Below are 26,803 nucleotides of genomic sequence, written 5' to 3'. Positions count from 1 at the left end.
AAACCTCATGTCAAATTTAGACATGTGAAGCATGTGCCTAATGAAGAAATCTGGATTTTTAAAGCATGGCAATCAGAGAAGAGTTAAACTTTGTGACAGAGAAGTTGACAATACTGTCAGAAGGGATCTTCTAGCAGTTCAATACCGTGAAGGTGTTTGTTTAGAACATTGATTGAGGTCCTGAGAATAGCGTCAGGGTCCAGCTTAAAAAGCCTGGAGGTGACTGGAAGCATGGAACTTGAATTTGGGGAAATTTGGCCAATATGGCATTGGCATTCACATTTGTCTACATGGCTTTTGAATTGGGCAGGTTTTCAAAGCTGCACCCAGATATTTCAGAATTGCACTTCTGAACCCTTAATCTGCTGTTAGACAACTTGTACTTTTTTCATCTCCACTTTAAAGGATTAACCATTTCTAGGTAACTGTTGATCTTCCTAGTTTTTCTGGGTCCTCACTGAGTCAGCAAATTCCTCTATCTTCCCTTTGATGCAAAGCATCAAATTACTACACAGGCAGATCTGCAAAACCCAGCAGTTGGATTCACATGGATTTCAGGAGAAGCATCAGTGTTGCCTGATCAGCCTGGGCATTTTTGAAAACTGCATAGTAAAGGGAATCTGTTCCCTCTGGGAAAGCTGGGTACCAGTGACTCCACTTGTTCTGTGCAAGAAATTCTCTATTTCAATAAGTGCTGACTAAATTAAAATGCTAAATGCAGTCTCAGCCACAAGTATTTTGCACGTGGATGTTTCTAGAAGTGTTGAAGAAATGTGAATGTGTTACCAGCCCTGTCTGCAGGAATTTTTGCTGTTGCTTATTCTGTGCTGATGGCATTTCCCTTGTAAACTTATACTGTGGTCCTCATGAATTTCTTATCAGTCTTTGAAAGGATGGAGGAAGCTTAACTGGAGGAGGATTTAAGCAGTTGCCCTGGAGTGAATAATTTCTCTTTTGCATTTTGCAGGAAGAAGAAAAGTTTACAAAGACTGTGCAAGGGAAGGTCCAGAGCAGTTACCATCACTCAGTTCAGGAAATTGGAGAGCTGCTGAAAAAGAGACTCGATACTATTAAAAAACTCAAGATTTGAGAAATGCATCCTTGACAAACTCCACAGGGGAGTAACACCAGAGTCCCAGACAGAAGCAACATCCAATTTACCATCACTTTAATCCAGAACTTCCTCATAATGCATGAAGGACTTAAAATCATAAAACAATTTTTTTAGGTATTACAGATGTATTGAGCTGATTTAAATTATTGTACATAAATGAGAAGCAGGGACCCTCACCAGGGTTTGACCACTTTTTATACATGTTCATAAGCATATTGCAACAGGAGAAAATTAACTTTCTTCCCTTTTAATCTCTAGAAACAACTGGAGATGGTCTTTAGAAGCAGCAATAGAAATCCAGTGTAAAGCATATATCTCAAAGGAGTTGTATTTTCATCACCATACAGTGTTTATAATTTTTTGTATGGTCTTTGCCTTAGAAATGCAGAAATTGTAGTTGCCCGCATTCAGCCACCTCCAGGGAAATGAGCCCGTTCCAGAGCTGCTGATTTTGTCCAGAAGCCACTTGGTCCTGCTGAACTATTTGGGTGGGGAGAGGTGAGGCTGTGCTGGAGGAACACACTCACCACACACGCACAGACACACACACACACCTCTGGGTACAGCCCTCAGCAGAGCCCGGCCCTCCCTGGCAGGTTGGGAGAAGGAGGTGCTGGTGGGGGGGCAGGTTCCTCTGAGGAGGGCAGAGGTGGTGTCTGTACACACAGGCTGGTTTCACATTTGGAAAAAAAATTGCAAACCTGATGAGGAACAAACTTGGCTGTTAAACTTTAGACAGAGATGGGAATCAGTGTTTCAGAAAAAAGACAAAGCCAGAGACCTTGTATATAGTAGCTGCAGTGAAGTCTGACACTGTGGTCTGATTTCATGTCAGTTTAATGTAAAACAGCAATCATGACTTTTAAAAAGTGTATTTAGATTACTGAAACTTTAAGACTTAAATATTTTAATAGAAATTAAATCCTATTGGCTTTGGTTTTAAGTTGGCAGTGGTAACTTTTGCTTTCGCTGTGGTATGAGGCTGAGAATACTTTTTTGTAACTTGTATGCTTGCTTTTTGCAGTTGATCTTTGATTATTCAAGTACTAGCTCCTTAGGTGTTCTGTTAGTGCAATTGCATCATCTGCTCCTTCTGAATCTGCATTTCTGCTGTTGCTTTTTTTTTTCCCTTTTCATTTTAAAGGAGCAATGCAGCCTAAAATTGGTAGGTGAAGAAGTGACATGTACCTGCAGTACAAGAGATAGGTCAGACTACAGTTTCCTCATCTTCTGATTTAAAGCAGCTAGTGTCTGAAGTCTATATTTAAAGTTTTAAGAGAGCTGACAATCCTATCTTTGTCATCTCTTCTGAGTATGTTTTGTTAGTAATGCTAGAATGTTGATGAGAGTATTTTTTTAAAATAAATCCCCAGTGTAAAAAAACAAAAACAAAAACAAAACACCACATTGCTGCTCTTCCTGGATTTAGTTTTGCTTTGCCCCATCCTGAAAGGGAAAGAAGAATGTCTGCAGGTAGTCTGAATTGTAATGGATGTCCTGATTATTTAATTGCAATGTCTGGTAAGTGCTCTGGGTTGGAGGAATACCAAAATGTGTTAAGTCTGTTTTATAGTAATATTTTTCCTGAGAAAAAAAAAAAACAACAAACCAAAACAAGCAAGCAAACCACAACTGAACTCTTATCTGTTGTATAGAAACACCTTTTGGGAAGGAAGGGTGTGCTCCTAAATTAAAGCAAGACTGCTGACTGAAGTTGATGCTTTGAAATGTGTAGGGTAAGTGAAAACAGTCCCATTGCTGAGATGCTGCAGTTCCTAACGAAGCACTGAGCCAGAAATCTGCACTGCCCCATCTCGTTGAGAAGGCAAATGGTCCATGTCCCTGTCCTCTCCCTCCCTGTGGCTTTGCTATCCAGAGGGCTTTGTGCAGACACCAGCACTGAATGCAGAGCTGGCACAGCACCTGCATCCAGAGGGGACAGCCCAGGGGCTGGTTTATGCTTTACTTTCCTTCTACAGCTGCTACAACAGCTTGAACTCCACCAGTTGTATCTATAAGGAATGGTGAAAATGTAAATGAAGAGTAACGTTGCTAGAACCAAGCTTTTGAAATCCTCCTGCGTGCCAGAAAGCAGAACTTAAACTTTAAAAAAAGGTTTTCTGCATTGGCTTTCTTAAAAGAAGAATTGAAACTGAAGAGGGGAGTGGGGGGAGGATGTGTGTCATCTGAAGCAAGGTCTGAGGAGAGATGGAACCATGGCTTCCCCTCACAGCACAGGTCCAGCCTTGGCTGGTCACTCAAGCCCTCCCTGTGCCAGCACAGGCTGTGCACCGTGTTGTTCCCTTGCTGGTTGCAGCCACTGGTGAACAAGAACCTTTTCCAACAAATGCATTTTTTTGATTACTCAGTTCTTTATAGACCCAGGTACCATCTCTTCACATGCTCTAGTTTCTCTTCAGGAAGAGGTGGAATACAAAAATTGACCACGCACTGACTTGGGGGCTGGGTTGAGGGAGAATTTCTCTCCCCTTATAGATTGTGTACAGTTAAATATATATTTCTTACAAAAGAGCATTTCCCCTCCAGAATATGTCCCACAGGGACCTGGTAAGAAGTTCAAGCTATAACCAATTGCTGCTGTTCCCCCTTTTCCACTCTGGATTTTTTTTTTTTATAATTTTTTTTTTTTTTTGGTGGTGAATTGAAAAACAGATCTAGAAGAAGCTACCAAGACTACTGTTTACAGACTGAAAAAATACTGCTTTTATACTACTGGGATCATGAGCCATGGTCCTTTTACAGATTTCCTCAACTCTTTGCTTAAAACCAGTGTCTAATGTAGATAAAGCTCAAAAGTCCTACCCTGCATTGTCTACATATAGGACAAGATGTACAATGATGTTTGTGTTGCCCATCATTTTTTTTGTATTTTTTAACTGTCAAATTGCATTTATATTTTGCAGTCATTGATAATCACGACTTTATTTTAACGCTAGTAATCTTAGAGGGGTGGGTTTTTTTGTTGTTGTATCTGCAGCCTTATCTGAACTTTCTCTTCCTTGATTATTCATTGTTAATTTATGACTGTAGAAGATTTGTATGCCTCAGCCTTCTACGGATTTAAGTGACACAACTGCAATTGATCTGCTTTAAACTGGATGGGTTTATAATTTATATAAAAGTCGGTTTCGTTACAAATTAGTATTGTTGCCTCATGTTTTTCTATCTCGAGGGTCTGGAAGCGCGTTGTTGAGGCGTATTATCCGGGTGCAGCGCAAGCAGAAAACCGAGCTGGATGGAAAAAGAGGGGAGGGGGAAAACGCTCATTGCTTTCCACCTCTGCACTGGATTTAGAATAATGGCTCCTGGGGTTAGGGGGCAGCGCTTGGAGCTTCTCCCCCTCTCCGCAAGCAGGAGCTGCCTGAGCCGGGTAGCTGGACCACGCTAGAGCAGCCCAAGCAGCGCTAGAAGGCAGCCTGCTCCCCCGTTTGGTCCGGGCGGGGTGGGGCGGGGCGGGCATACTCCTCGGACCGGCGGGGCGGGGCGAGCCCCCGGCGCTCCGCACCATCACGTGGCCCCGGTAGCCTCGCTCCCTCTGCGCTCCGCCATGGCTGCGGCGGCCGCCGCTTCGCTGCTCCTCTGCCTGCTCGGCTTGGCGCTGCCCGGTGGCGGTGCGCTGCACACCAAGGGCTCCGTTCCCCTGGACGCCATCACCTTCTACAAGGTAAGGTCCGGCAGAGCGTTCCGGGGGAAAGGGGTGGGCGGCCGCTCCGGGAATGTGGCGGCCATGGCAACAGGTGGAGGGCCGCGGAGCGGGCGTGGGGTGTGGGTGCGGGAGCTGAAGGAGCGAAGCCAACGCGGGGTCGCCACGCTCGCCACCGCCGTCGGCGCGGGGGTCCGCGAGGGCTCGTGCAAGGGCCGGGGCTGCGGGCCCGCCGCGCCACAGCCAATAGGAGAGCGGCAGCCGCAGCCGGCGGCCAATCAGCGCTGTCCAAGTGGAGCAGCGGCGCCGCCGCCGGGGCAGCGCTGCGGACGGGGCGCGGGGGGCCGGACCCGGCCCAGCCCGGTCCGGTCTGGTCCGGTCCGGCGGAGTTCGGATGGCCGCACCGGCCTGACTCGGCCCTTCTAGTTCCGCCGCCGCGGCCTTGTGCCGGGCCGGCTCCCCGCGCCCCTGGTCAGGGAGCAGAAGAGCCGCTGTGGGTTGGCTCCTGCTCTGCCGGTGCCGGTGAGCCGGGGCGAGAGGGAGTCGGGGCCGTGCGCGCTTTCCGCCTGGGCCGGTTTCACTTATTTTTTGTTCACGAAACAGCAACAGGCTCCTGCAAGACGGAGCTTGCAAGGTTTTTTTCTCTGCCCAGCTCGGGGCAGATGGCGAGGCACCCATCCCGAGGGACTCATCGTATAGCAGGATTAAAGCATGTGCTGGAGCAGGATGAGCAGAAGAGACAACAACCAGCTTAGCTGTTTGAAAAGTCTGCCCTAAACAAACTGATCAGGCATCAGCAAATACTTCTCACCACGGGCCAGCGCTGCACTTCACTTTTTTGCTGTGACAAACCACTTTTGGTATTTAAATGCTACAACACTTAGCAGCTTCCAGCTCTTCTGCCGCTGGAAGAATTAAAAGAAAAGGGCAGCAGGCTGGCTTTAGAAGACCAGCAGAAATACTGAAGCTCTAACTCCTGCCATGTTCCCGTTCTACCAGAACGGCAAAGAAAGGAACGAGCAGGCCCAGGACTGAAGACTTGTTTATAGCTGCAGCCTGAGGAGTGCTTGCAGGGCACTGGGTAGGTGGGGAACAGTGTTGCAATCTGAACCTGTTCGCTCGAGAAAGGAGATTTTGCAAGGTCTCATCCTGCAAGGGAAAAAAATCCCAAACCAGGCGGCAGATCCATTTCCAAGCTCATTTGAAAAGGCATCATTCAAGCAGAGCAAAATTCAAAAGCAACAGCACAAGCAAAGATGAGTAAAACCACAAATTCTCTGTTGACTGAGCCAGTCCTGCACCTCTAGGGTTTCCCTATGCCACATCTCAGCTCAGAGCCACAGTTCTGCTGGGACACCTCAGAGTGACATGAGAGCTGTCCTGTCTGTCTTAATGTCCCACTGGCAATTGTTCAGCCAACTCCCTGCCCAGATGCTAATCAGATTTACAGTAAGCAAATCATGTATAATTGAAGGGGTTATCAGGTGCCCCAAACCCATCACACGCCATGGTTACCAGTGTAGGGATACGAGCACCCAAAGCTCAGTCTTTCCTCCATGCTGCAGTGAGTCATTTCTTAAAAGCTATAATTATAAAATTTCCACTCTTCCCTTCTGCATCCCTTCATTGCACAGGAAAAGAAGAACAAGCTAAAGCAACCTTAGGTGACTTATAGATTACTCAAAGCTGACATGCTAACGTCGTGTCCTTTCCCCCCCACCACCCCTTTCTTGTTTTAGGTGGTTCCAAAGCATAAGTTTGTGCTGGTGAAGTTCGATACGCAATACCCGTACGGCGAGAAACAAGATGAGTTTAAAAAGCTGGCAGAGAGCTCAGGCTCCAGTGATGATCTGCTGGTGGCCGAAGTGGGGATATCAGGTGAGGAGCTCCGGACTGAATGAGTAACAGGATGGGCTGGTGTGGAGAAAATAAACTTCCCTGCAGTTCCTGATGAAAACAGGCTCTGAGGTAATTCTGATAGCGATAAATGAGCGGGGCCGGCCCTGCCAGCCCAGCGCCGGCTGGTGGCTGAGCCCTGCTGCTCTGCCTCCTGCTGGGAGCGTGGGAGTGCTGCTTATTATCTCTGTTCTGCTGCTTAATGAAGCAAGGCAGCCCACGCTGCTAAACTGGCTGCCACCCGCCTTAGTCCTAGCCCTGTCGTTTTTTTTTTTTCTTTCCTTGCAGAAAGAAACTTTTTCATCCATTTCTAGGGTACCTGGCTTAAAAGAATAATGTTTTAGGCAGAAGCCTGGACAAACGAAGCAAATGTGGTGTGGTTAATTTGTTGCAGAAAATCCTCTGGGTTTTTTTTTTTTGTTGGTAAAGCACAGAAAGTGGCCATAGTGCTGTGGTTGTCCTTTAAGAGAAAAGCAGTGCAGAATGGATCACTGTCCCCCTGCTCTCTCTTCTTTTGGAGGTAGAATTAAGAATTTAAGCTTACAGGAATTGTCAGAGCTGGGAAGTTTCACCCACACTGACATTTTTAAACATTCATGGATTTAGCTGAGTAGCAAAGGTTGAAACCTCTTTAAGTTATGTTTTCTATCCTCAAGGAGAAATGTAATTTATGTAAAATAAGAAACTACCTTGTAGCTTCGCGTGCTGTCAGAGCTAAAACGTGTCAGTGTACGTGCTGCACATAGATCAGGAAAAAAATCCATTTAACTTAACAAATCAAATAAACCCAGAGCAAACCAAAGGAAAAATGGCTATCAATTTCCCATAAAGAAGACAGGGTTTATCCTGATGTTAGCTTGCACTATCGCAGTTGCAGCAAAGCAGTGATAGACTCTTGTATTTTTAGTTTGGAAAATGTAAGGTTGGTTTGCCTTGCACAAATCATTTTTTGGGATGTTTTTGTTTCAGTGTATGACATTTCCTGGCAAAGAGGCTTATTAGGATGTGTTTAAAATCTGGAGACATATAGTTACCAATTCATGTAAAAGAGAATCCTAAAATGTTTTTTTCTTCCGATTAACATACTGTACTTTTCTGTGTTTCATTTTCTCTTGGCAGATTATGGCGATAAACTGAACACTGAGCTGGGAGAAAAGTACAAGTTGGATAAGGAAAAATTCCCCATTTTTTACTTGTTTCAGGGTGGTGACTTTGACAATCCTCTGCCTTACAGTGGTGAAATCAAGGCCGGGGCTATTCAGCGCTGGCTGAAGACCAATGGCATCTATCTGGGGATGCCAGGCTGCCTGAAAGAGTATGATATGCTGGCCAGCAAGTTTGTGAGCACCAGTGAGAAATCAGAGCGCCAGTCCCTCCTGAAGAAAGGGCAAGAGAGTTTAGTAAAAACAAAAGAAACCGAGAAAAAGTCAGCTGAGCAATACTTGAAAATTATGAGCAAGATACTGGAGCAGGGAGAAGAGTTCGCTGCTAATGAAGTCGTCCGAATCACAAAACTGATCGAGAAGAACAAAATGAGTGATGGAAAAAAGGAGGAGCTCCAGAAAAGCCTCAATATCCTTGCTTCTTTCCTGAAGAAGAATAGTGAAAAAGATGAGCTCTAATCTGGGGGAGAACTTTGTACAAGCTGTGAAACACTGTCAAGAGTCCTAAACCAGTTCTCCTTATGCAAGCAAACTTCCCGCTGTCTTCAAGAGAGCAGCAGATTTCCTTCTGGTATTCTCAGTTTTGAAGATCAAGAGGAAGATACTCCTGAAAACCACAGTATTCTAAATGTTGGAAAAGTCACCTTAAAGCAAGACGCCAGTATTGTGTAATACCATTCAGTAACAGTGTTAAAGTAAAATGGAAAAAAAAAAAAAAAAAAAAAGCACTAGATTGGCCTGAAGCACATTCCTGGTGGTTTTTATAGCTGTTCCCCAGCAAACAAATAATAAAATTCAGCCTCACATTCCATCTTACATGTTGTAAAAGGTACAGTTCAGGTGCCCCTTGCATTCCCATCTTTTCCTGTTCTTAGAGCCCTTGGGTTTTGTGCTTTTTAATCTCCCCGTTTCTACTACCTTTAGGAGCTTTCCCAAAAGCTCTCCTCTGAATTGTGTTCTCCTTACCTGTTGTTGACTAAAGAGACTCAGAGTTTCCTTTTTCTGCCTTTTCCTTCAGTGGCTCCTGTCTCTATTTGGCTTGGGCATCAGCCAAATGCTGGCAGACATATCAAGACAGGTCCTCCACGTATCAGAACTTGCTCCTCATCTTCTGTCCGGAACAGCCATTTCAGCAAATGTTCTCCCAAAGTCATTTGTTGTACCCTGACAGATTGAGTGATTTGATCTTTGAGCAAGGGCAGAGCGTCCTTGAGGTGCTATTATGCTTAGGCTCACCAGTTTCTACAAAAAAAATGTGGTTCTTTTCAGTCCTTGATGAGGTTAATCTGGGTGAGTTTTCTTATGGCTGAAGAGCACATGTGATACCTGTGTTTTCATACCCTAGCTTCGTTTCCCAGGTTCACAATAAAGAAAGGTGAGACCAATGAGGATGTCTGAAAGTCTCCAGCCATGGCTAACGAAATATTTTCTCCAACTTTATCTTCAGAAGCAATTGACAGCATCAAATTAAAGCTCCATCAGCAGTTGGTTTTAAATATTTTGAAATGAGAAAGCAGAAATACTCGTGCACTTAGGAGCCCCATCTATGCTATTTCAATGGAGATACCTGGACCAGGGATCAGGTCAGTCTTCAAAACTTGATGCTGAATGTGCTCTTCACGCTGTGTGGGTTTCAGATGGTGGCCTGGAAGATGTTGTGCTCCTGATCAGGGTCATAGAGAGCTGAAAAGATAAACACCTGAGCATTTTACCTGAAGACGATGCTTTGAGCTAAGCAAAACTGGTTTCTGTGGGAGCTTTGCTGCCTTTTGAATCCTGCGGTGGGTACACGGGGCAGATATTGCTGCGAGATAAAATGTGTTAAATAATGCTATAATAAAAAAAGTTGGTTCCAGTTAATAGCTGCTCCTTGAACTGCTTTCTAGAGAAAATAATGATGATTTTGCCATTAGAGGAGAAGGCGGTTGATGCCACCTGGACCCAAAAGGAACGCACCGGAGATGAGGGGTTTCACGAAGCGGTGGGAGGCTGTCTCTCGGGCGCCCCCTCCCCATGAGGAGGGGAGGAGGACGGACCCCCAAGCAGGGCGGCCGTCGGGATCGGGGGGTGCAATCTCCGCAGCTTTGTGTGACGCCCTTTCCCTCTCTGCTGCTGAGGGAAGCTCCGCGCTGGTGAGGAAAACTCCGCGCTGCCTGAGGGAAACTGCGCTGCCTGAGGAAAACTCTGCGCTGTATGAGGAAAACTCCGCGCGCTGCCTGAGGAGAGCTCCGCGCGCCCTTCCCGCCCACAGCGCGCGCCCCCTCAGAGCCGCCGCGCACCGCGCAGCGCCCGCGCGCCGTCCTCGAGGCAGCCCCCGCGGTCCCTCGGGGCGGGGCTGGGGAGCAGCGCGCGGGGTCTCCTCAGGACGGTCCCCGGGAGGGCGGGATTGGTGTCCCGGGGTGTCCCGCGGTGTCTGTGCCCCGCAGCCCTCCGGGATCTGCGCCCCAAGGAGCGTGGGGAATGCGCGGGGAGACTGTACCCCCCCGAGGGTTCCGTGTCCCCTCGGTCCCTCTCTACCGACGGGGGCCGGGCCCGGGGCGGGCGGGGCGCGGGATGGCCCCGGGGCGGAGCGCAGGCGGTGCCCGTAGCCCCGGGAGCGGTGCTGCGGTGGCGGAGGGGACCCATGGCCCTCCCGGGGGAGGCGGCTCGGCTGGACGGGGGCTGGCAGGAGGTGAGAGAGCCCCGTCAGCACCGGGACCCCCGGGGGGCAGCGGCTGTCGCCTCTCCCGGGACCCTGCCCGTTCCCTCCGCTCCCAGCCCCGGGCACCGGCAGCCCTGCCCGCTGCTCCCCGGGGGCTGAGGGCTGGGTCCTGCCCCCGGCACCCCCGGAGCCGCTGCCGTGTCCGTGCTGAGCTCCCCCCGTTCTCTCCCCAGGTCTACTCGGCTCTGCAGTGGATCCAGTTCACCATGGCCATGCTCAGGTACAGCTGCTAAACCCGGCGGGAGTGACTATTGCCACGATGATTTTTCCGCGGGGAAAAAAAAAAAAAAAAAAAAGGAAAAGAAAAAAAAAAGAGAGAGAAACCTCTTAGCCCAGCCAGACAGATGTGCTCCTCTTCCAACCTGTGCTTTGTTTTCTCAGTGTTATAGGTTCCAGCTCAATTATTGCCTACGCCGTCTTCCAAAACGCAGTGAGGTCCCCTGAGGTAAGGTCTGCACCTCCTTTTCCTTCCCTAAATTGAGGTGTTGGTACCTGGCAGGTGGGTAGCACAGAGCTGGTGATTCAGGAGCTCTGTTAGGTCTCAGGTTTATCTGTTTAAGCCTTGTTTAACAGTCGGGAGGCAAAGGGCTGCCCGAGAATTAGGCACTTTTGCCTGTGAAGGGACTAACCTCGAACTGCTGCCAGGTAAGGGGAAGTAGGTTCCTTCTCCCTGCAATTTTTGCTGTTCAAGGAAAGTCCTCCAGCCATTCCTGGGAAGAGGGATTTGTCAGCGTGTCCTCCTCTGTGGGGCAAAACACCTGAAGGGCTGAGGAGCTGGGTACAGAGCTGCTGAAATGCAAATTGGAAATGGCCCTCAGGAAGTGTATTTACAGGTGTTTGCCTTCGGGTATTCCTGAGCGGTTTTCTCAAGCAGGTGTGCTACAAAAACTGATACAACTCAACGATTGAGTTGAATATTCAGAGAAAATGAGGCCAGACTGAAAAGCAGCTTGATGTGCTGGGCTCTGTAGTGGGGCTTTGGCCATGCCCAGCAGTCACAAACATTTCTAACGCTGAAACAGTGGGACCTGGGTGCAACCTTCCCTCGGGTGGAACTGTCCCCATGTGACAGGCTTTACAGATATCTGGCAGCCTGGTCTGTGGACCGTGCAAATGGTGGGTGACTGCTAAGAGCAATAGGACAGTAGAGCTGGCAGCTGTGTTGTATCAAAGCTGTGTTTGTGCTTCCCTCATCTTCAGTGGTTTGGATTAGAGGTGACCTTAAAGATCACCTTGTTATAGAAGGGTGGGAACTTGATACCTTTAAGGTCCCTTTCAACCCAAACCATTCTGTGGTTCTGTGGTTGTACTTTCTGGGTTTGACCTGCAGCCCGGGGAACAGGACTTCCAGGGAATGCAGTGAGTTATAACCAGGGAAAAAGGCTATGGAATCAAGCTAACAACTGACACATTGTGGGATGAAGCTGGATGGGGGGGAGAGCATGTGTCCAGGTTTGCAGGGGAAATGTGCACCTCATGCAACCTGCAGAGCACTCTTATTCCTGGAAATGCTCTGCCCAGCACTTCAAGGATGAGCTGCAATCTCTGTGCAGTTGTCTTTAGGAATACAGGCTGGGGCTTCACCTTGGGACAGGAAGCCTGCCTGAGCTTGTGCTGCACAAAGTGCACATCAGAGGCTACCTCTGAGCATCATTCCTGCACCTAGAGAGCTCCAGACATGGTTCTCTCCTGGGGTCCTCCATTCTGGTGTGACAGGGAGCTGGCTTTGGCAGATGTCCCAACGTGACTCAGCAGCCTCAGCCCCTTTACTTCCATGTTTGCATTACTCAGGAGCCCTTCTGCTCTGGGTCATACCATGTGGCTGTAGCCACACTCCAGCTGCTTCAGAGCTCCAGGTCACAGATAGATCCTTTCTGCTTGAGGGAGTCCAGATGTTCCTGCTCAGATTATTTCTGCAAATCTGGATAGGAGGGATGGATATACCAGCTGCAGTGACTCCTCTGCATCAGGCTTCCAGGCTCCTGTTCTGCTGCCAGGGGAGATCCTTTGCTGGTGTTTCAAAACCTGCAGGATATTCAGTAACTTCCCCATTGCCTCGTCCCCATGTTTCTGGTCTTAAGTAGAAATTTGTAAACAAAGGGTCTGGAAAAGATCCATATCAAAACTTGCCACAAACAGCTTATTTCCTGAGTCATGAGGCTCCAGAGTAATATGTTTAAAAATAAACAGGTCTGGAGGCTGGGAGGACAACATTGTTATAAACACTTCCCCTTCTGCCCCCAGCCTAGGAAATCAAAGACTGCATTCTGCAAGCTTGTTTTCTGTCTCTAGGGGGTCAATAAAACTGCAGCCTGAGCTAAATCATTCAGAAGAGATGGTGGTGAGCAGCAAACAGGTTCTGGGCAGGCAGATGTTCCTTGGGCAGTGGCCAAACAGAGCTAAATCAACACGTGTGCTCCAGCCTGGCAGCTCCTCTGAATCATTACGTCTTCACATTCCCTTCCTCTATTTTATAAATACCATTTGTTTGGGGTTTTTTTCTTTTCCCTGGTGCAAGGAAGAACCATGCTGCCTTTTCTTTACCCCTATGTCACCTTCTTCTTTATTTAGGTCTGTGCCAAAATAGTTCCTCAACCAATGGTGCCCTCCTCCAAGGGCACTTGTTGCTAGAGAAAGGGGTCACTTGTTTGATTGCAAAGGTTGTTTCTTTGCTTATTTTGGAGCCTGTTTGGTTTTCACCTGCTTGCAAGCTGGACAGTGTCCCCAGCCTGTTGTATCCAGCACCAGCAAGGAAAAGGCTGGTTAAAAAAGATATGTCTGAATGCAGTGTTGTACAAACTAACTCCAGATATTTAGGGAGCAAAATTTAGTGATTTCCTGTGTTGCTGGGTTGGATGATACAAACATGGAACTGGAGAGACAAGGAGCTGGAGGAGAAATCCTGCAGAAGGCAGAGGACCTGGTGAGGGGGGACAGGAAGGCACGAGGGACATCACCTCCCTCCAGCTATGCCATGAGGTCAGATGAGGTTGGATCAGATCTACCCAACCTCTTATCAGTCTCACTAAGCTCTTTCTTCTTGTTTATGGGGACAAGACAAGGATCACACAACATGATGAGTGGAAAACATTTACTTAAAGGGCAATATTGAGGCAAGTCTCACCAAAAGCTCAATTTCATGATTAAAAAAAAAAAAATCTAAAAATCAAGGTCTCCTGAAATGCTTCCATGCAGGGTTCAGCGTTATAATTTCCTGTAGGGGGAAAAAAAAAATACAACAACCCATCATTTTACCTCCAGGATGGTGAAAATCAGGTACAAAAGGCTACAATTAAGAATCTAGATAATTAGGCTGCTTTTCCAGAGTGTCTGCTCTCCCACTAACAACAGCAATGTTGGCCAGAATTTTGCACAAATGTTTTCCTACTGTGTTTACAGTCCTTTTTGGCCAGGGCATGCAAACTGGAAATGGGCTGGAAAGTGCCCATTAGTGGAGGTGCCACTCTGTTCCAGCATGATACAGTGTGCAGCCCAGAGACTCACAGTGAAAATTAATCTGGCATGTAAAATGGATTCAGCCTCAGTCACCAACTGCAATGACATGAAATGCAGAGGGAAAAGTCTGTTTCAAGCTATTTCAGACCTGAGGAAGGGTTTGTGTTTACCAAAAATTTGATTTCTCTGTTGGTTAAGAACTAACAGAGCTTCTCCCTTCTGTCCCAGTCTGGAAAATTCTGGACATTCTTGGAGATGTTTTCTATAGGAGCTGATGCTGCTCTGGAATTCTGGGGTGTTGCTGGGGGCAGAAGGGGTGGGTAGAGAGGGACATCTGCACGGAGACAGCTCCTGAGAGCAGGAACCAGCATGATCTTTGTGTGCAAGGAGAGCTGCAGGACAAAAGCATGTGTAGAACATGGGGTAAAGTGGTTGTGGCAGTGCAGAGGACACCACCCAGACCTTCTGACCAATTCCATTTTTTCCCAGGTTCGTCCTCTTTTCTACCTGAGCCTCTCTGACCTGTTTCTGGGCATGTGCTGGCTCACTGGGGCCCTTCTCTACAGCACACCAACCTCCAAGCAGGATCTCATCTGCTACAACCTGCAGGTGACAGGACAAGTGAGTAGCCTTGGCATCACCACTCGTGCTATTAATTTCCACCCTTGGCCATAATTATCCTCACTGCTGATCAGAAGATGGTCGGGGGGCACTATTTCCATACAGGCTTTGGCAGAGACTCCCTGTGGGAAAATGATTTATCAGATCTCTTTGCCTTCTGTGTGTAAAACAGAGAGAGCAGTGCTTGGTTTTAGCTAGATCTGGTTTGTGCCTTTATGAGGAAGGCAAAGAGAGGGTGGAATTCTGTGGCTGCTCGTGTAAGGGGGGTAGATGGGTCTTCATCTCTTCCCTGTTGGACCCGTGCTGGTGATGAGCTCTGTGCCTCTCACATGGCAGCTTTTCTATTCCTCTTCTTGCTTCCTCCTCATTCTGGGCAGGAACAGACACATTTTATGATTTGCTTGAGCTTGGACTGACAACATTACTCCTACAAACAATCCTTGCTGACTTGGCCCTATCCTCCCAAACAATCCCAGGGATGCTCAGGAGCTGCTCCCTCAACAGGAGCTCAGCCCTGTGCCCTGGCCATTCAGCTGATTTCATGTGCTGGAGCCTAATTGGAGCCCAGTGAGGAAAATGCCCTTTTCTTGGCAGTTTGCTTTTGTCTCACTGAGTTCCCATTTCAGCATGAGCAAGTCATCACTCTCAGAAAAACCTGCAGGGTACAGCCAAGCTTGGGCCAGAGTCGTGGGTGGTTCACAAGCAGTGATCTCTGGGTTCAGCAGTTTCCTTTTAAAGGAAGAAAACATGGTTTCCCCACAAAAACATGGTGGGGAAGAGCAAGTGGCTGTCAAGAGCCCTGCTGTGTGTTGTGTGAGCTCAGGCAGCTCCCTGGGAATGCAGTGGTACCCACAGATGGGAAATCAAAGGTCCTCACTGAGCAGCAGCATCTGGAGCTGGAGAAGTTATCCATGTGTCCTGGGGAGGGAAGGAGGGATGGAAATGTCTGGGGAGGGGTGCCAGCAGCCCAGAGTTGTCTCAACAAGCTGTTTTTGTGGGTAAGGCCATAATACTCATGATGGCAAGAGCAGCTGTTCCTCTCCTGCCTGAGCTCTGGTTTCTCCAGCTCCTCTCTGCCTCTTTGGCAGCACCACACTGAGAGGAAGCAGCAGGGGCTGGGGAACTTGACCCCTGGGAAATGATGCAGAACAGTATCAAAGATGCTGGTCCAAGGGAAGATGAGAAGAGCTTGGGAGAAGCTTTTCAGAGCAGAAAGGTGGAAGAAGCACTGGGGACTGGGAGTATTTCAGAGCTGTTTTCCTTGCAGCTTAGCCTGGGGGACAGTTCCTAGTGCTGCTGTGATCTTTTTATGGCCTGGAGAAGACAGGGTGCACTGCTAGAGGAGAAGTGGGTTAGATGTAGATAATACTCCATCCTTTCTCAGCAGAGACACTGGGAGCATGCTGTGCTCCCCTGCATTCCTGGCTTTATTCCTGTCCTTTTCCTGCTCCTCAGGGACAACAGGAAGGGATAGGAGCAAGGTGGGAGCTTTATTTCCATTCCAAGGCAGAGCTGGCCTTGGGCAAGGATTTGCTTTTGCCTTAGCCCCACGGGGCACAGTCAGGGTGCAGTGGTGGGGTGTCAGGGTGCTGCCACCCCCCTCCAGCTCAGCCACAGGGTCACTGGTCTCCTCTCCTTCATGCCACCAGCAGACCACCCCCAGCAAGGGGGCTGCAGGGATGGCAGTCTGTCCTGGGTTGGGCCTCTGGCAAGAGCTGTCTCTGCTGTTTGCTCTGGGAGAGATTAAAACAAATGGAGCATTTGCCATAGAAACCAGGCCAGCAGGGTGCACGTGACAGGGCACAGGACACCTCCTTACTGAACACCCCAGCAGTGCCCTTGCCTGGTGGGAACACCTTGTCCGTAAGTAGGAGCCCATAACAGGTTTAACCAGCAGCTTCTGCAGAGCATAAGTGATCTGTAACCAAATGAGTCAACAGCTCCTGGCCCCATTCTGCCCATGCTGAGAGGAGAAGGCTCTCAAGGGTTGCATTCCTGGGTGCCCCATAAACACACCCCACACCCGGCTTCTTTGCACACAAACACCTAGAAGAGGAAAAGTGCACTGAGCAACGGGGGTGAGGATGGGCTGGGGACTGCTCCCTGCTGGTGTTTGCAGATGGCAGCTCCTGGAGGGACTCACACCTAGTCACAGGGGGCTGCCTTAGGAGCAGAGCAGTATTTTGGTTTATTCAGCTTGTTTACCATCACTTTATCACCAAGGGGAGGTATTGCAGTGCTTGGAACTCCCCTGACATCCATCCTGTACCATAAAGGAGGGGTTTGCTTTGTTTCTTGGACTTTCCTTGTTTCAGCACCACATTCTTGGTTGATGATAAACGTAACTACTCCCTTCTGCTGTCCCTTGATTTTGTTCTCTCCTTCTCCCTGCCTTGCTTTTGCTTTACAATGATGATTTCCAGAATAGAGATTGTGGTTATAATTGCACAATGCCCCCACATTCTTCCAGTTCAGTTCCAGTGGCCTAATAATGTCCTGGCAGGCTCTGCTCACGCTGGGGAGCACAATGGGAAGCCACAGAAGTGTTATAATGAGGGACTCTCAGGTCTCCCAGCCCCTGCTTTATCTCCTCATGGTGTTCACTGCAGCACTGCCCACAGCCCCGAAACTGGGGCTCAGGAGAGGAGAATTCCCTTCACTTTCTGCTGGCAACTTCACAAGTGGTTTTTGGTTCCCTCTTCCAAAAAAAGAAGGCAGTGCTGACATTTTGTGAGCCTCTCTAAGGCAGGCTGAAGTGCAAGAGAATGATCTTTGTTGGACTGTTTTGATGACCTTCCCTGGAAGGAACTGAAGGAGGGCAGCAAACCCTCATTAAACCTCGTCTAATGAGCTGGAAAGTCACTGTAATGTTCCTGTTGCATTGCCCCAGTCCCTTGGGCTCAACCTCTTCAGTTAGCCAAGAGAGTTTGCAACCTCAGGGAAGGAGACCAAGTTTATTTAGTGACTACATAGATGATATCAGGGCAGCAGACCTGTGCTCTTTGCCTCTTTGGTGAAGGATAGCAAATCCACTGAAAAATTAATTTCTCCAGCCCTTCCTCTTTGCCTTTGCCAGTGAAGCATGTGCTTCCTGTAATCAACACAGCACACACATATATAGTGTGTGATTAGGCAATGCTGTTGACTGCCTGGAGTAACCATGGGTTCAGAAACAAATACAAGAAAGATTTGAGAGTTTTTACGGGAAATTTTAGATATTTGGTCTCATCTCAAGATGGAATTAAGGGCTATGAAACTTCTCGTGGGCAACAGTGTTCTGTATTTTTTCTTTCCTCCTTTTTCCCGTGGAGAGAAAAGAGTTCTTGGGATGTTAGCTCAGATATTCTGTGACCCCACTTTGCTCTTTAGATACACCATTGTTTTCTGTTTCCGTGAATTCACTGAGCAGAGAGCTCATTATGTGAGAAGCAAATCTAAGTGCTGCATCTGTGCTGTGTTTTGTAATGGACGTGTCATAGAGAGGGTCAAAGAGCTTTTGAACCCTTCCTTGCCAGGACTTGGGCCAGAAAAAGGAGCCAAGACAAAGGTTTGTATTTTTAAGAGAGTCTACTGTCATTAGTTCTCCTGTCCCTGGTTTGGGGCCAAAGTGAAGCTGCCTTCCTGGGGTCTAAGGTGGGAACCCCTCCTCTCCCTGGCTCTTCCCAGTTGGTGTCTCACTGCACCCCAGTAGACGTGAGCATAGAGGAACCCTCACCTTGGACATGACCCTGTTCAGCATCTTGCCTCTGGGTTTATCCATGATTAACTAAAAGTGCCACAGGAACTGTTATTATAGGACTGAAATACCATCTGTTTGTATTTCTCAGATATTCTACATGGCCACTTTCCTGTACACTGTCAACTACACCTGGCACCTGTACATGGACCTAAAGGTGAAGTACAATCAGAACCTCCACAGGATGCCTCCTCAGGTGAGTTGGACAGACAGAAAACAAGTGTTGTGTCTAGCTGTAGGGTTGTGGTGGGGTTTTGGAGGTCCATGTAGACCCCTTTATCTTCCCACAAGGATTTTAAAGGCCCTTCTGCCCCACAGCTGTATGAATTGGCATGTCTTGCCCACAGAGGTCAGCTGTAGGAGCTCAGTGAAAGGTCAGGCTTGCAAGACCAAAGCAGGCACAGTCCAATGGCAGTGTCCACTTCAGAGCAGAGAAGGCTGAGGGTTGGATATTGGTGAAGTTCTTCCACAGTTAGAAGAACAACAGTTTGCACTGGATGAGGAACTGGTGTCTTGGTGTCACTGCCTTCTGTCAGTGCACTGCAGAGGGGACAGGAAAGCAGAGGGTGCCAGGACAGCCTGGAACTGAGAGCTGATAATTTCTATGCTTCCCAGGTGTCATGGAGCTTTTGAGAGGCTCAGTAAATGTTGTAAGAGTTTGAGGTAGGAGGTGTGATGGAAATGAGGTAACGATAAAAGGAACAGTTGGGGCTGTGAAGAGTGGCCAGGCCTCACTTCATCATCACTTGGCCTTTACAAAAGCCCTTTGGGGAACCAGTGTAATAGCTGGGAACTGAGCAACAAGGACACAGTACTCAGGAAAATACTCTCTGGGTTGCAGGCTAAACAAACACTTCAGGGACTGCATGACCAAAATCTCTCCTTGTGGTTGTTCCATTCCTCACAGCTGGGGCTGTGACTGCTCCTCTGTGCTCCTGATGCTGCGAGGCAACAGGTTCCTTCTGCAGCTCTTCACTCCAAACCCATCAGCCCCAATTCTGTATAGATCCTGTCTCTTCTCCAGGCATTTGCAGTGCACAGCAATCTTTGTATCCCAGATATTCCATCTGTTGATTTGGGAGCACCAGACTGGGCAGAGCAATTGATGTCTCAAGGGCTCTTGTCCCTAGGTTTGGTTTCACTTACAGGATTGGTTTCCTTCTTGCTGGGTTCTAATTCAAAACATAATATCTGCCATAATTCCCCACCACTCCAGCTGTGCCCATGTTTTGTACTGGCATCCATGCTGGTGTGTGGATCTCAGGTGCCAAAGCACATTTCCTGGTGAGCAGAGACCAGGACACTCCAAATTCCCTGTGTTTCTTCACCAGAACATGAAGTTCCTGAGGTTCAGGGCCAGGTGAAGTGAATAAATAGTACTAAAAATGAGTAAGTTACAGCAGAGAGCTCATCAAGTGTCTGCTCCTTGTCCAGTTCCAAGCTCCCTTCTCAGATTCTCCAGTGCAGACTGAGAACAAGGCAGGGAGGGGATGGGTGGAGACATCAGGTGGGTGTTGGCAGATCAGCACAGGCTGAACTTGGAGGTGTTGATTCAGTGCAAAGTGGAAACAAACATTTGTGCTCCCTTTGGGGATTAATCAGCTTTTGAGGAACCCTCAGCTGCTGACGTGCTGCCTAGAAGCTACTTCCTGTGAACCAGTGGCTGAGAAGATCATTTAATTAATGGTTAATTAATTAAAATACTTTTGGGATTTTGCAGGTTGTAGAGTATGTGAGTTGCATTGGGCGCATAGCAACGATCTCGTCTAGGTAAGATTTAATTCTTTTGGGGAGAATGATGTGGTTTTGGTAAACTGTAGTGTGCTGATCCCTCCTTCCTATTTATTTTTAAGCTCATCAGTTAAGAGCAGAGTGACCTAACAACCTCAGAGAGAGAGGTTTTGGATATAAGGGCCCTTTTTCCAAGGGCCAAGTTAATTATTTTAGCTACATCTGTTTTTTCAGCAAGTGCTGTATTGCCTGCATGAGTGAAAGTGCATATGTTAGTAAAGCTGATAAAATACTTTCTTAGAGCAGTGTCAATAAAAATAAATACTGACAGGATGAAAACCAAGTATGGTCTGTGGGGGTGGGAGCAGTGCAATAACCAGTATTGTCCCTTCTCTTCTTAGCCTGGTCCCTTTCCTTCTCATGGTGCCTGTGTTTTGCCTGGGCAACAGCAGTAATTGCTACCAGAACTTCAGCCAGAAGCATGGGTAAGCTTCACACCTCTCTCTGAAGCAGCCTGGCTGCTTGGGAGTCCCAGGAGCAGCTCAGGTTGGTCCCTTTGTCCCCACAGATGTCTCTTGATGCACACAGAAGTTGCCGTAGTCCCCAGCGAGCCGCAGACCCTGAGTGGCTCCGTTTGCCGCGCGATGCATTTCTACGGCATCGGAGTCTTCCTCATTTCCTTTCTGATCAGCTTCGTAGCCATTCTGGTAAGAAACATGGTCCTTGCACACTCACTCTTGCAGGTGATCACTCACAGATTTGCCCTTTTTCATCTTTCACTTGGGTGGTGTCAGCAGGCAGGCCGTATCTGGGGAATAACGGGGCAGTGTTGCTTCTCTTTTTGAAGGGGTGGTAGGGAAAATATCCTTGTGCCTTCATATAAATCCATCTGGAGTCCTGGGCTCTGTCAGCCCATCCCAAAAAGCAGGTAGAGAAGGCTCAGAGCGTGGCAGCAGAGATCACCTACAGCCTGAGTCAACAAGAGCCCAAATCAATCCAGAGTCTGCAGCTCAGACAACATGACATACAAAGAACTGCCCTCCCCCAGGGAGCAAACTGTGTGTAAAATGAGATTTTGGCTGAAAAAAAGCCAGGGGATACTATGTCCTAGGTGAACAAGCCAAGCCAGAGCATGTACAGAAAGTACAGATGCTAACATGCTGCTTTTTTTCTTTTTTTTAGGTTATACTCAGTCAAGCCCGAGGTTTGTACAAAAGGTTTGTAAACTCCACAGGATTCCTGGGGGATCAGCAATGGGCCATGATTAGGATGGTGGAACAACGGGTGGTTTTTTACCCCGTCACATTCTTCTGCTGCTGGGCCCCAGGTTAGCAGAGAGCTGAGTTATTTTCACAACATTCTTCTAAGACACAGTGTCTGGCAATGAAACTCCAAAGTGGTGGTGTTAAAGCAATGCCTTCTTGTCCATCCCTTTTCACAGCTGTCCTCCTTGGAATACTGAAGCTGACAGGGGCAGCAAGCAGCAAAATCTACACAGCTCTTCTAATTCTACAGGTGAATGTCAACCTCCTTTTTTGCCTTCTCTGTCTGAACAGAAAATGAGCGTTTACCTGTGTCTTATCTTCTCTAGACAAAGCATGTGTGTAGCCTCTAAGCTATTAAGTTTGGTTTCTGCTTTTTCTTGGTTAGTTGTGTGCTTTCCAGGCTTGAAAAGGTTTCAGTAACCAATCCCAGCCCCAAGGAAACTGTAGAAAATAGGCCTAGGAGATATCCCCAGAAATCACTTAGTTTTCTTCTCTTTCTATGAAAGTTTCCAAGTGCAATTCCTCCACAACACCTTTCCAGCTGCTTGATGTGCCTGAGGCAGCCTCTAGCAAAGATCATTAAAGTAACCATAAGATTCCCATCTCACACAGGGACACAGCAAGACAAAAAAACCCAAAACATGCTGGCAGGAGGAGGCTTGGGGTAAGGTGCTGGGTTTGACAGCCTGGTTGAGAGCTGAGAGAACAGCCCTCTTCTCCCCTCTGCTTTCTCCCAGGCTCTGACAGCAGCTTCCCAGGGGCTCCTGAACTGCATTGTGTATGGCTGGACACAGCACGTCTTCCTCTCCCTCAAACGCGGCGCCTGCCGGGACGTGGACACCCAGACCCCCCTCCTACGTTCCCAGAAGAAGTTCTATGCCAGCACTCTCCCCACCAACCCCCCTGACCCCGTGGAGGGCTCCACGTCCACCCTGCTCTGATGAGCCCCTGCATCAGAGGAGAACCAGCAGCATCCTGACAAGAACTTGTTGTGTTTTAGCCATGTCAGCCAGACCCAGGACTGGGCTGCCCAGTGGGAAGGGTCTTGGCAGCAGCAAAGTTTGCTGGAGGAAGGAGCCTGAGGGGCAGCTGTCAGGGACAGACACTTCAGTGAAGGTAGTTATTTATTTTACAGGTTTATACGGACTGTAAATGGAATCTTCAACATGGTTAAACTTTAGTGCAGACTTTCTCCTCGTGGAAATACCCCTAGAAATGCAGCCAACTCTATGTAAGAGCTCAGAGGTCTGGTACAGCTCCTTTGAGGGTAGGTGGTCAAAGGTTATTTTACTTCTCTTAAGTATTTGCCATTACAAATTAACAGTAAAGCAAAGGTGAATATTTTTCAATCTCTGACTTTTAATTCACTATTAAAATAAGGACACGTACCATCCAAACAGCCAACTGCAAGGAAAGAAAAATGGCATAATAGCATAAAAAAAATAAGCACTCCCTTCCATGCCTTGAGTTTTTGCACGTTTCCCTCCTGTTCTTCATGCCAGCTCCTGCTCAGCCACCCCACTCTCTTCCTCATGTCTCCTGAGCCAGGTGAGCAGGACTTTGCATGAATCTGTGCTTTTCTAGATGCACAAGTAAATTATTTACTATATTCCTACCATTCTGCAGGAAATAAAACAGATTTTTAACTGCATTGAAAACAACTCTAAATTTTAACAGCTTTCTAACAGCTTTACTTTTTGAGCCTAACCCAAATTTATTTACATAGCATGTAATACAAGAGGAAATACTCAGGTTTTGTGTAATTAACTTTCATACAGTTTACACAGTTACGCTGAGTAAATCCTTTTGTGAAAAAACTCCTGGGAGTAGCAGTCTACCTTCAGGGTCATACCCACAGGGCCCACACTCCTTTCTATACCTCAGGTGGAGGGTTTCCCACTGCTTTGATGGTTTTTTTTTTGAACATACTGTTATTCTTCTCCATCCATGGTTTGCTCCTTAGCTGCAGTAGTCTCACTTCTCTCTTTGGCTAAACTTATGCTGAAAAACTCAGCTATTGCCTGTCTGCATTTGATTACAGCAATGAGGAGAGCAATGGCAACTATCATCCCAATTACCATCCCAAACACTTCACTGTGGACAATCTCCTCCATGGCCACTGTGAAAGGTGGTGGAGGGCCACTGTCCATGCTGCCTCCTAGGCCAGGGAACTGGCAGTATGGAGGAGCCCAGCCAGCTTCACAGTGGCACTGCCCGAGGTTGTTGCAAACCCCTTTCCCTCCACACAAAACCTTCCCATCACACTTTGACCTGGCCGTGGCATCTGTGCATGTCTTGTTAATACAGATCTTTTGGGGCCCACACCTGGTGCCATCAAGCCCCCCTCCAATATCAGGTGTATCGATGCCGGCGTGGTAAGCTGTGCCCCAGCACCAACCCTCAGGTCCTGGCACCTGAATGATGGTTTCAGACCCCTCCAGATCAGGGACCCTCTTCACGTTGACACACTGCAGCCTCCCGCACAGCACATCTTGGGGTTTACATTTCACAAAAGCAACTTCAGCCCCATCCCCCCCACAGTTGCCGAATCGATCCCCTTTGGTGTTCTGCTTTTTGAAGCAGCTTTCCGGAGCGCCCCGAGCTTCCTTCCCAAAGACTTTCTGGCACAGCTTGTCATAGCTCACACATCTCCCACCGTAGCAGCGGCCATCGTTGCTGCAGGGTGTCCCGTCGTGCACGTGCAAATCCTGGGGGCACCACTCAGAAGTCCCATTGCAATATTCAGGCAAATCACACTCGTCCACCTCTGGCCTGCACTCGTGTCCCGCAGCGAGGAAGCGGCACTTGTGGCAGCACCGCCCCACGGAGCAGAGGGCCCTGGGCTTCAGCCTGCAGGTGTGGTGGCAGCAGGGATCGTCTCGGCACCCCCGCCACCCCCCGCAGTCACACTGCTCCCCCTCCTCGATGACTTTGTTGCCGCAATTCTTCATCTGGAAGAGGGTGTGGGGCTCGGGGACGTTGCGCAGGCAGCCGCCGTCCCCGCGGCGGAGCAGGCGGAGGTAGCTCTGCCTGCTGCAGTTGCTGAAAGCCCTGGCGTCATGGAGCAGGTTCTCTGACATGTGGCACTTGGTGGCCTCTCCGCACACGCACTCTTTTTTGTCGTGCTCCATCCCCAGGCTGTGACCCAGCTCGTGAGTGAAAACAAGCGTAAAGGTTCTGAAATCCCTGCGTATGTGCGAGACAACAGCTGATTGATAACGAGGGTGGCAGACACCACCTATGTAGGCCAGGCCAATGTTTAGTCCGAAGTCCATGTAGGTAAATAAATGCGCAATGTCGTATTTCATCCGCCGAGAAAGATCCCTGCTCACCCACTCATTAAAATTTCTGAGGACTTCTGCGATATCCGAGCTGTAACTGATGAAGTCTCTCTGTGTCCAGATCTCCAGCCCGATCAGGCAGATGCGAATCTTCAGAGGCCCATAGTATGTTTCAGATAAATTGATCGTATCTATAACCAGAAGCATCGCAGAAGTCTCATTGCTCCCTTTGAAGGAAAACAGAGAGTGGTCTACCACGACAAAAATCTCAACATACATGGTGTGCTTCAGGCTCTGAGATAAGTCTTGCTTTCCTAAGAGTTTTTGAGCTCCCATCCTACCTGGTTGGTTTTCAATCATCTCATCCATCAGTCCGCAAACCGACGCCTTGTTCTGGGTCTCCTCTCGCTGATAGAGAAGGTGCTGGAAGGTGAGGGACCCCGGCACAGGTTCGATGCTGTAGCTCAGGTTCCCAATTTCCAGCTGTCCCCTCAGCCCAGAGCAGGTGCTGAGCGTGGCAAGGGAGCCGGGGCTGCCCTCCACGTAGCCCAGGTAGAAGCACTCCTCGGGGACGTGGGGCTGCTCCACCACCCTTGTCCCCCTGGGGCTGTAGGTGATGACGGGCAGGTTCTTCACCACAAGTCCTCTCTTCTGCCTGAGGTGGATGATGCGGTTCACCCCATCCACCCTGAGGGCATAGGACACCTCTCCTCCCACAGCTTCTCCTGCTCTAAGGGACAGTTTCATCGGCTGGACAATCTCATGGCCTGGCAGTGAGTGATGGCTGCCTGCCCCGGGGAGGAGAGAGCCCACCACCACCACCACCCAGACCCCCAGCTGGAGGAGCAGTGCTTTCCCCCAGCCACCACCACGGCGTGCCTGGAGCCACTGCACCCACAACCCCTTCAAACTGGCAGTAAGACACCTCAGGGCGGATCCTGCCAACCCTCGCACGGACATCTTAACCTTCTCACCCTTGAGGCGCGCAGCTGGCGGCCATGACAGAGCCGTCTCCTCAGGACTGGCACGGGACCTGATGAAGGTGCGTGGCACCTTGCTGCCCTGAGGGGTGGACATTTTCCCCTCAGAGTGCCCCGAGTGGCCTCTCCCAGGCAGGACCCAGCCGTCCCTCCTTTCCAGAGAGCGGAGCAGCCCCGGGGTGAGGTAGGAACCGGGGGGAGATCTGAACGGGAAAGGCCCCAGGGGCGACCGTTAGCTCAGAAACCTTCCCCAGGGAGGAGGGAGCCCCGACAGCAGCACACGAAATGGGCCCCGTCTCCTGCTCCCCACCTCGGGCTGACCCCGCTTGCCCAGAGCCCGGCAGCTGCTGCTGCTGCAGCGATTTGTTTAAAAGGGGATTAAAGGCTCCCTGGGTGGAAGGCAGTGGAAGATTACCGGGGAAACAATGAGGTGGTTGCTAATGGAGCCTTCAGCTGCAGGGCGAGAGCCTCCAGTGGCTGCTGACAGACATCCTGGCAGGGCTCCTCACCCAGCTGAGCACCTCACTGACTGATTCATTTATTTTAAGGGGAATTTTCTTGCCAGAAAGGGACGCCCACACCTTCTCCTGTGAGTAGGGGAGGGTCTTGTGCCTCTTCAAGAAAGCGCTTGCAGCTGGGATTTGGCTGCCTTAGTCCCAGAGTGCTCAGAAATTATTCTCCCATTCCCCTTCCCAATGCTGTGGAAGCCCTGACAGCCACTGAATACCCAACCCACTGTTCAATCCTCCAGAGGTACCAAGCAGGGGATGGTAACTCATACAAAGAAGGTGCCCTGGGCACTCCTGGGTCCTTAGCTCCTGCCACTTGGCAGAATGGAGGAGCTGGCAGGGAAAATGTCACTGAACAGGGAACAACTCACCCTTCCTGACACCCCAAATCACAGCTACAAGAAAAACCCCGCAGACCTTGCAGGGGGATTAAAGCAGTAGCACCAGGCATGTGCTGCTGCCATCTCATGGAAAGCTGGGTTTAAAAGAGGCAATTTTGGGTTGTGTTGCCAGGCAGAGCACAGGATTTTCCAGGGTTTTATCCAGCCTATCCCATCGGGCATGCTGTCACCTCTCAGCACTCCTAAAAATACAAAGCAATGTGGTTATCCACAGGGTAAGGCAGGCAGGAGGGAGGACTGGAAGGCAGGACAGGTCTGGGGGTGGCAGGAGATGCCCCTCCAGGC

The 26,803-nt window shown here is 49.0% G+C and overlaps 4 protein-coding genes across 5 annotated transcripts in view; 3 read left to right on the top strand and 1 right to left on the bottom strand.

Annotated features, from left to right (window-relative positions):
* NAA25 (N-alpha-acetyltransferase 25, NatB auxiliary subunit) overlaps positions 1–4,273 on the top strand; it is a 28,322-nt gene extending 24,049 nt beyond the window's left edge. For both annotated transcript variants that reach the window (XM_071763099.1, XM_071763098.1), the window contains exon 24: positions 968–4,273. In XM_071763099.1, the coding sequence (XP_071619200.1) occupies positions 968–1,090 (123 nt within the window). In that variant the 3' untranslated portion in view covers positions 1,091–4,273. The remainder of the gene's footprint in view (positions 1–967) is intronic.
* Positions 4,274–4,616: 343 nt separating this feature from the next.
* ERP29 (endoplasmic reticulum protein 29) lies at positions 4,617–9,697 on the top strand. The gene is made up of 3 exons (XM_071763110.1): positions 4,617–4,799; positions 6,518–6,656; positions 7,794–9,697. Exons 1-3 carry the CDS (start codon positions 4,683–4,685, stop codon positions 8,294–8,296), a joined length of 759 nt encoding a protein of 252 aa, XP_071619211.1. The 5' UTR covers positions 4,617–4,682; the 3' UTR covers positions 8,297–9,697.
* Positions 9,698–10,372: 675 nt separating this feature from the next.
* On the top strand, positions 10,373–22,696 carry TMEM116 (transmembrane protein 116). Its single transcript, XM_071763109.1, has 11 exons — positions 10,373–10,508; positions 10,712–10,758; positions 10,920–10,983; positions 14,484–14,615; positions 18,443–18,547; positions 20,072–20,121; positions 20,484–20,567; positions 20,651–20,789; positions 21,265–21,409; positions 21,524–21,597; positions 22,085–22,696. Exons 1-11 carry the CDS (start codon positions 10,461–10,463, stop codon positions 22,286–22,288), a joined length of 1,092 nt encoding a protein of 363 aa, XP_071619210.1. The 5' UTR covers positions 10,373–10,460; the 3' UTR covers positions 22,289–22,696.
* On the bottom strand, positions 22,687–26,734 carry LOC139805088 (disintegrin and metalloproteinase domain-containing protein 20-like). The gene is made up of 2 exons (XM_071763100.1): positions 24,970–26,734; positions 22,687–24,855 (listed from the first exon to the last, which is right to left on the bottom strand). Exons 1-2 carry the CDS (start codon positions 25,703–25,705, stop codon positions 23,279–23,281), a joined length of 2,313 nt encoding a protein of 770 aa, XP_071619201.1. The 5' UTR covers positions 25,706–26,734; the 3' UTR covers positions 22,687–23,278.
* Positions 26,735–26,803: the final 69 nt, after the last annotated feature.

The sequence above is a fragment of the Heliangelus exortis genome, chromosome 19, assembly GCF_036169615.1.
Source record: "Heliangelus exortis chromosome 19, bHelExo1.hap1, whole genome shotgun sequence".
Taxonomy (NCBI): domain Eukaryota; kingdom Metazoa; phylum Chordata; class Aves; order Apodiformes; family Trochilidae; genus Heliangelus; species Heliangelus exortis.
The sequence above is the reverse complement of the archived record's forward strand: the minus strand, read 5'-3'. Positions and strand labels throughout refer to the sequence as shown.

What these genes read in the sequence shown, in the direction of transcription:
- ERP29 (XM_071763110.1), top strand. Translation starts at nt 4,683, where the DNA reads ATGGCTGCGGCGGCCGCCGCTTCGCTGCTCCTCTGCCTGCTCGGCTTG. An exon ending in ACGCCATCACCTTCTACAAG is followed by an intron (nt 4,800 to 6,517) that starts GTAAGGTCCGGC and finishes TTCTTGTTTTAG; the next exon opens with GTGGTTCCAAAGCATAAGTT. An exon ending in GGCCGAAGTGGGGATATCAG is followed by an intron (nt 6,657 to 7,793) that starts GTGAGGAGCTCC and finishes TTCTCTTGGCAG; the next exon opens with ATTATGGCGATAAACTGAAC.
- TMEM116 (XM_071763109.1), top strand. Translation starts at nt 10,461, where the DNA reads ATGGCCCTCCCGGGGGAGGCGGCTCGGCTGGACGGGGGCTGGCAGGAG. An exon ending in ACGCAGTGAGGTCCCCTGAG is followed by an intron (nt 10,984 to 14,483) that starts GTAAGGTCTGCA and finishes ATTTTTTCCCAG; the next exon opens with GTTCGTCCTCTTTTCTACCT. An exon ending in CAGCTCTTCTAATTCTACAG is followed by an intron (nt 21,598 to 22,084) that starts GTGAATGTCAAC and finishes GCTTTCTCCCAG; the next exon opens with GCTCTGACAGCAGCTTCCCA.
- LOC139805088 (XM_071763100.1), bottom strand. Translation starts at nt 25,705, where the DNA reads ATGTCCACCCCTCAGGGCAGCAAGGTGCCACGCACCTTCATCAGGTCC. An exon ending in GATGATTGAAAACCAACCAG is followed by an intron (nt 24,856 to 24,969) that starts GTAGGATGGGAG and finishes TTTCCTTCAAAG; the next exon opens with GGAGCAATGAGACTTCTGCG.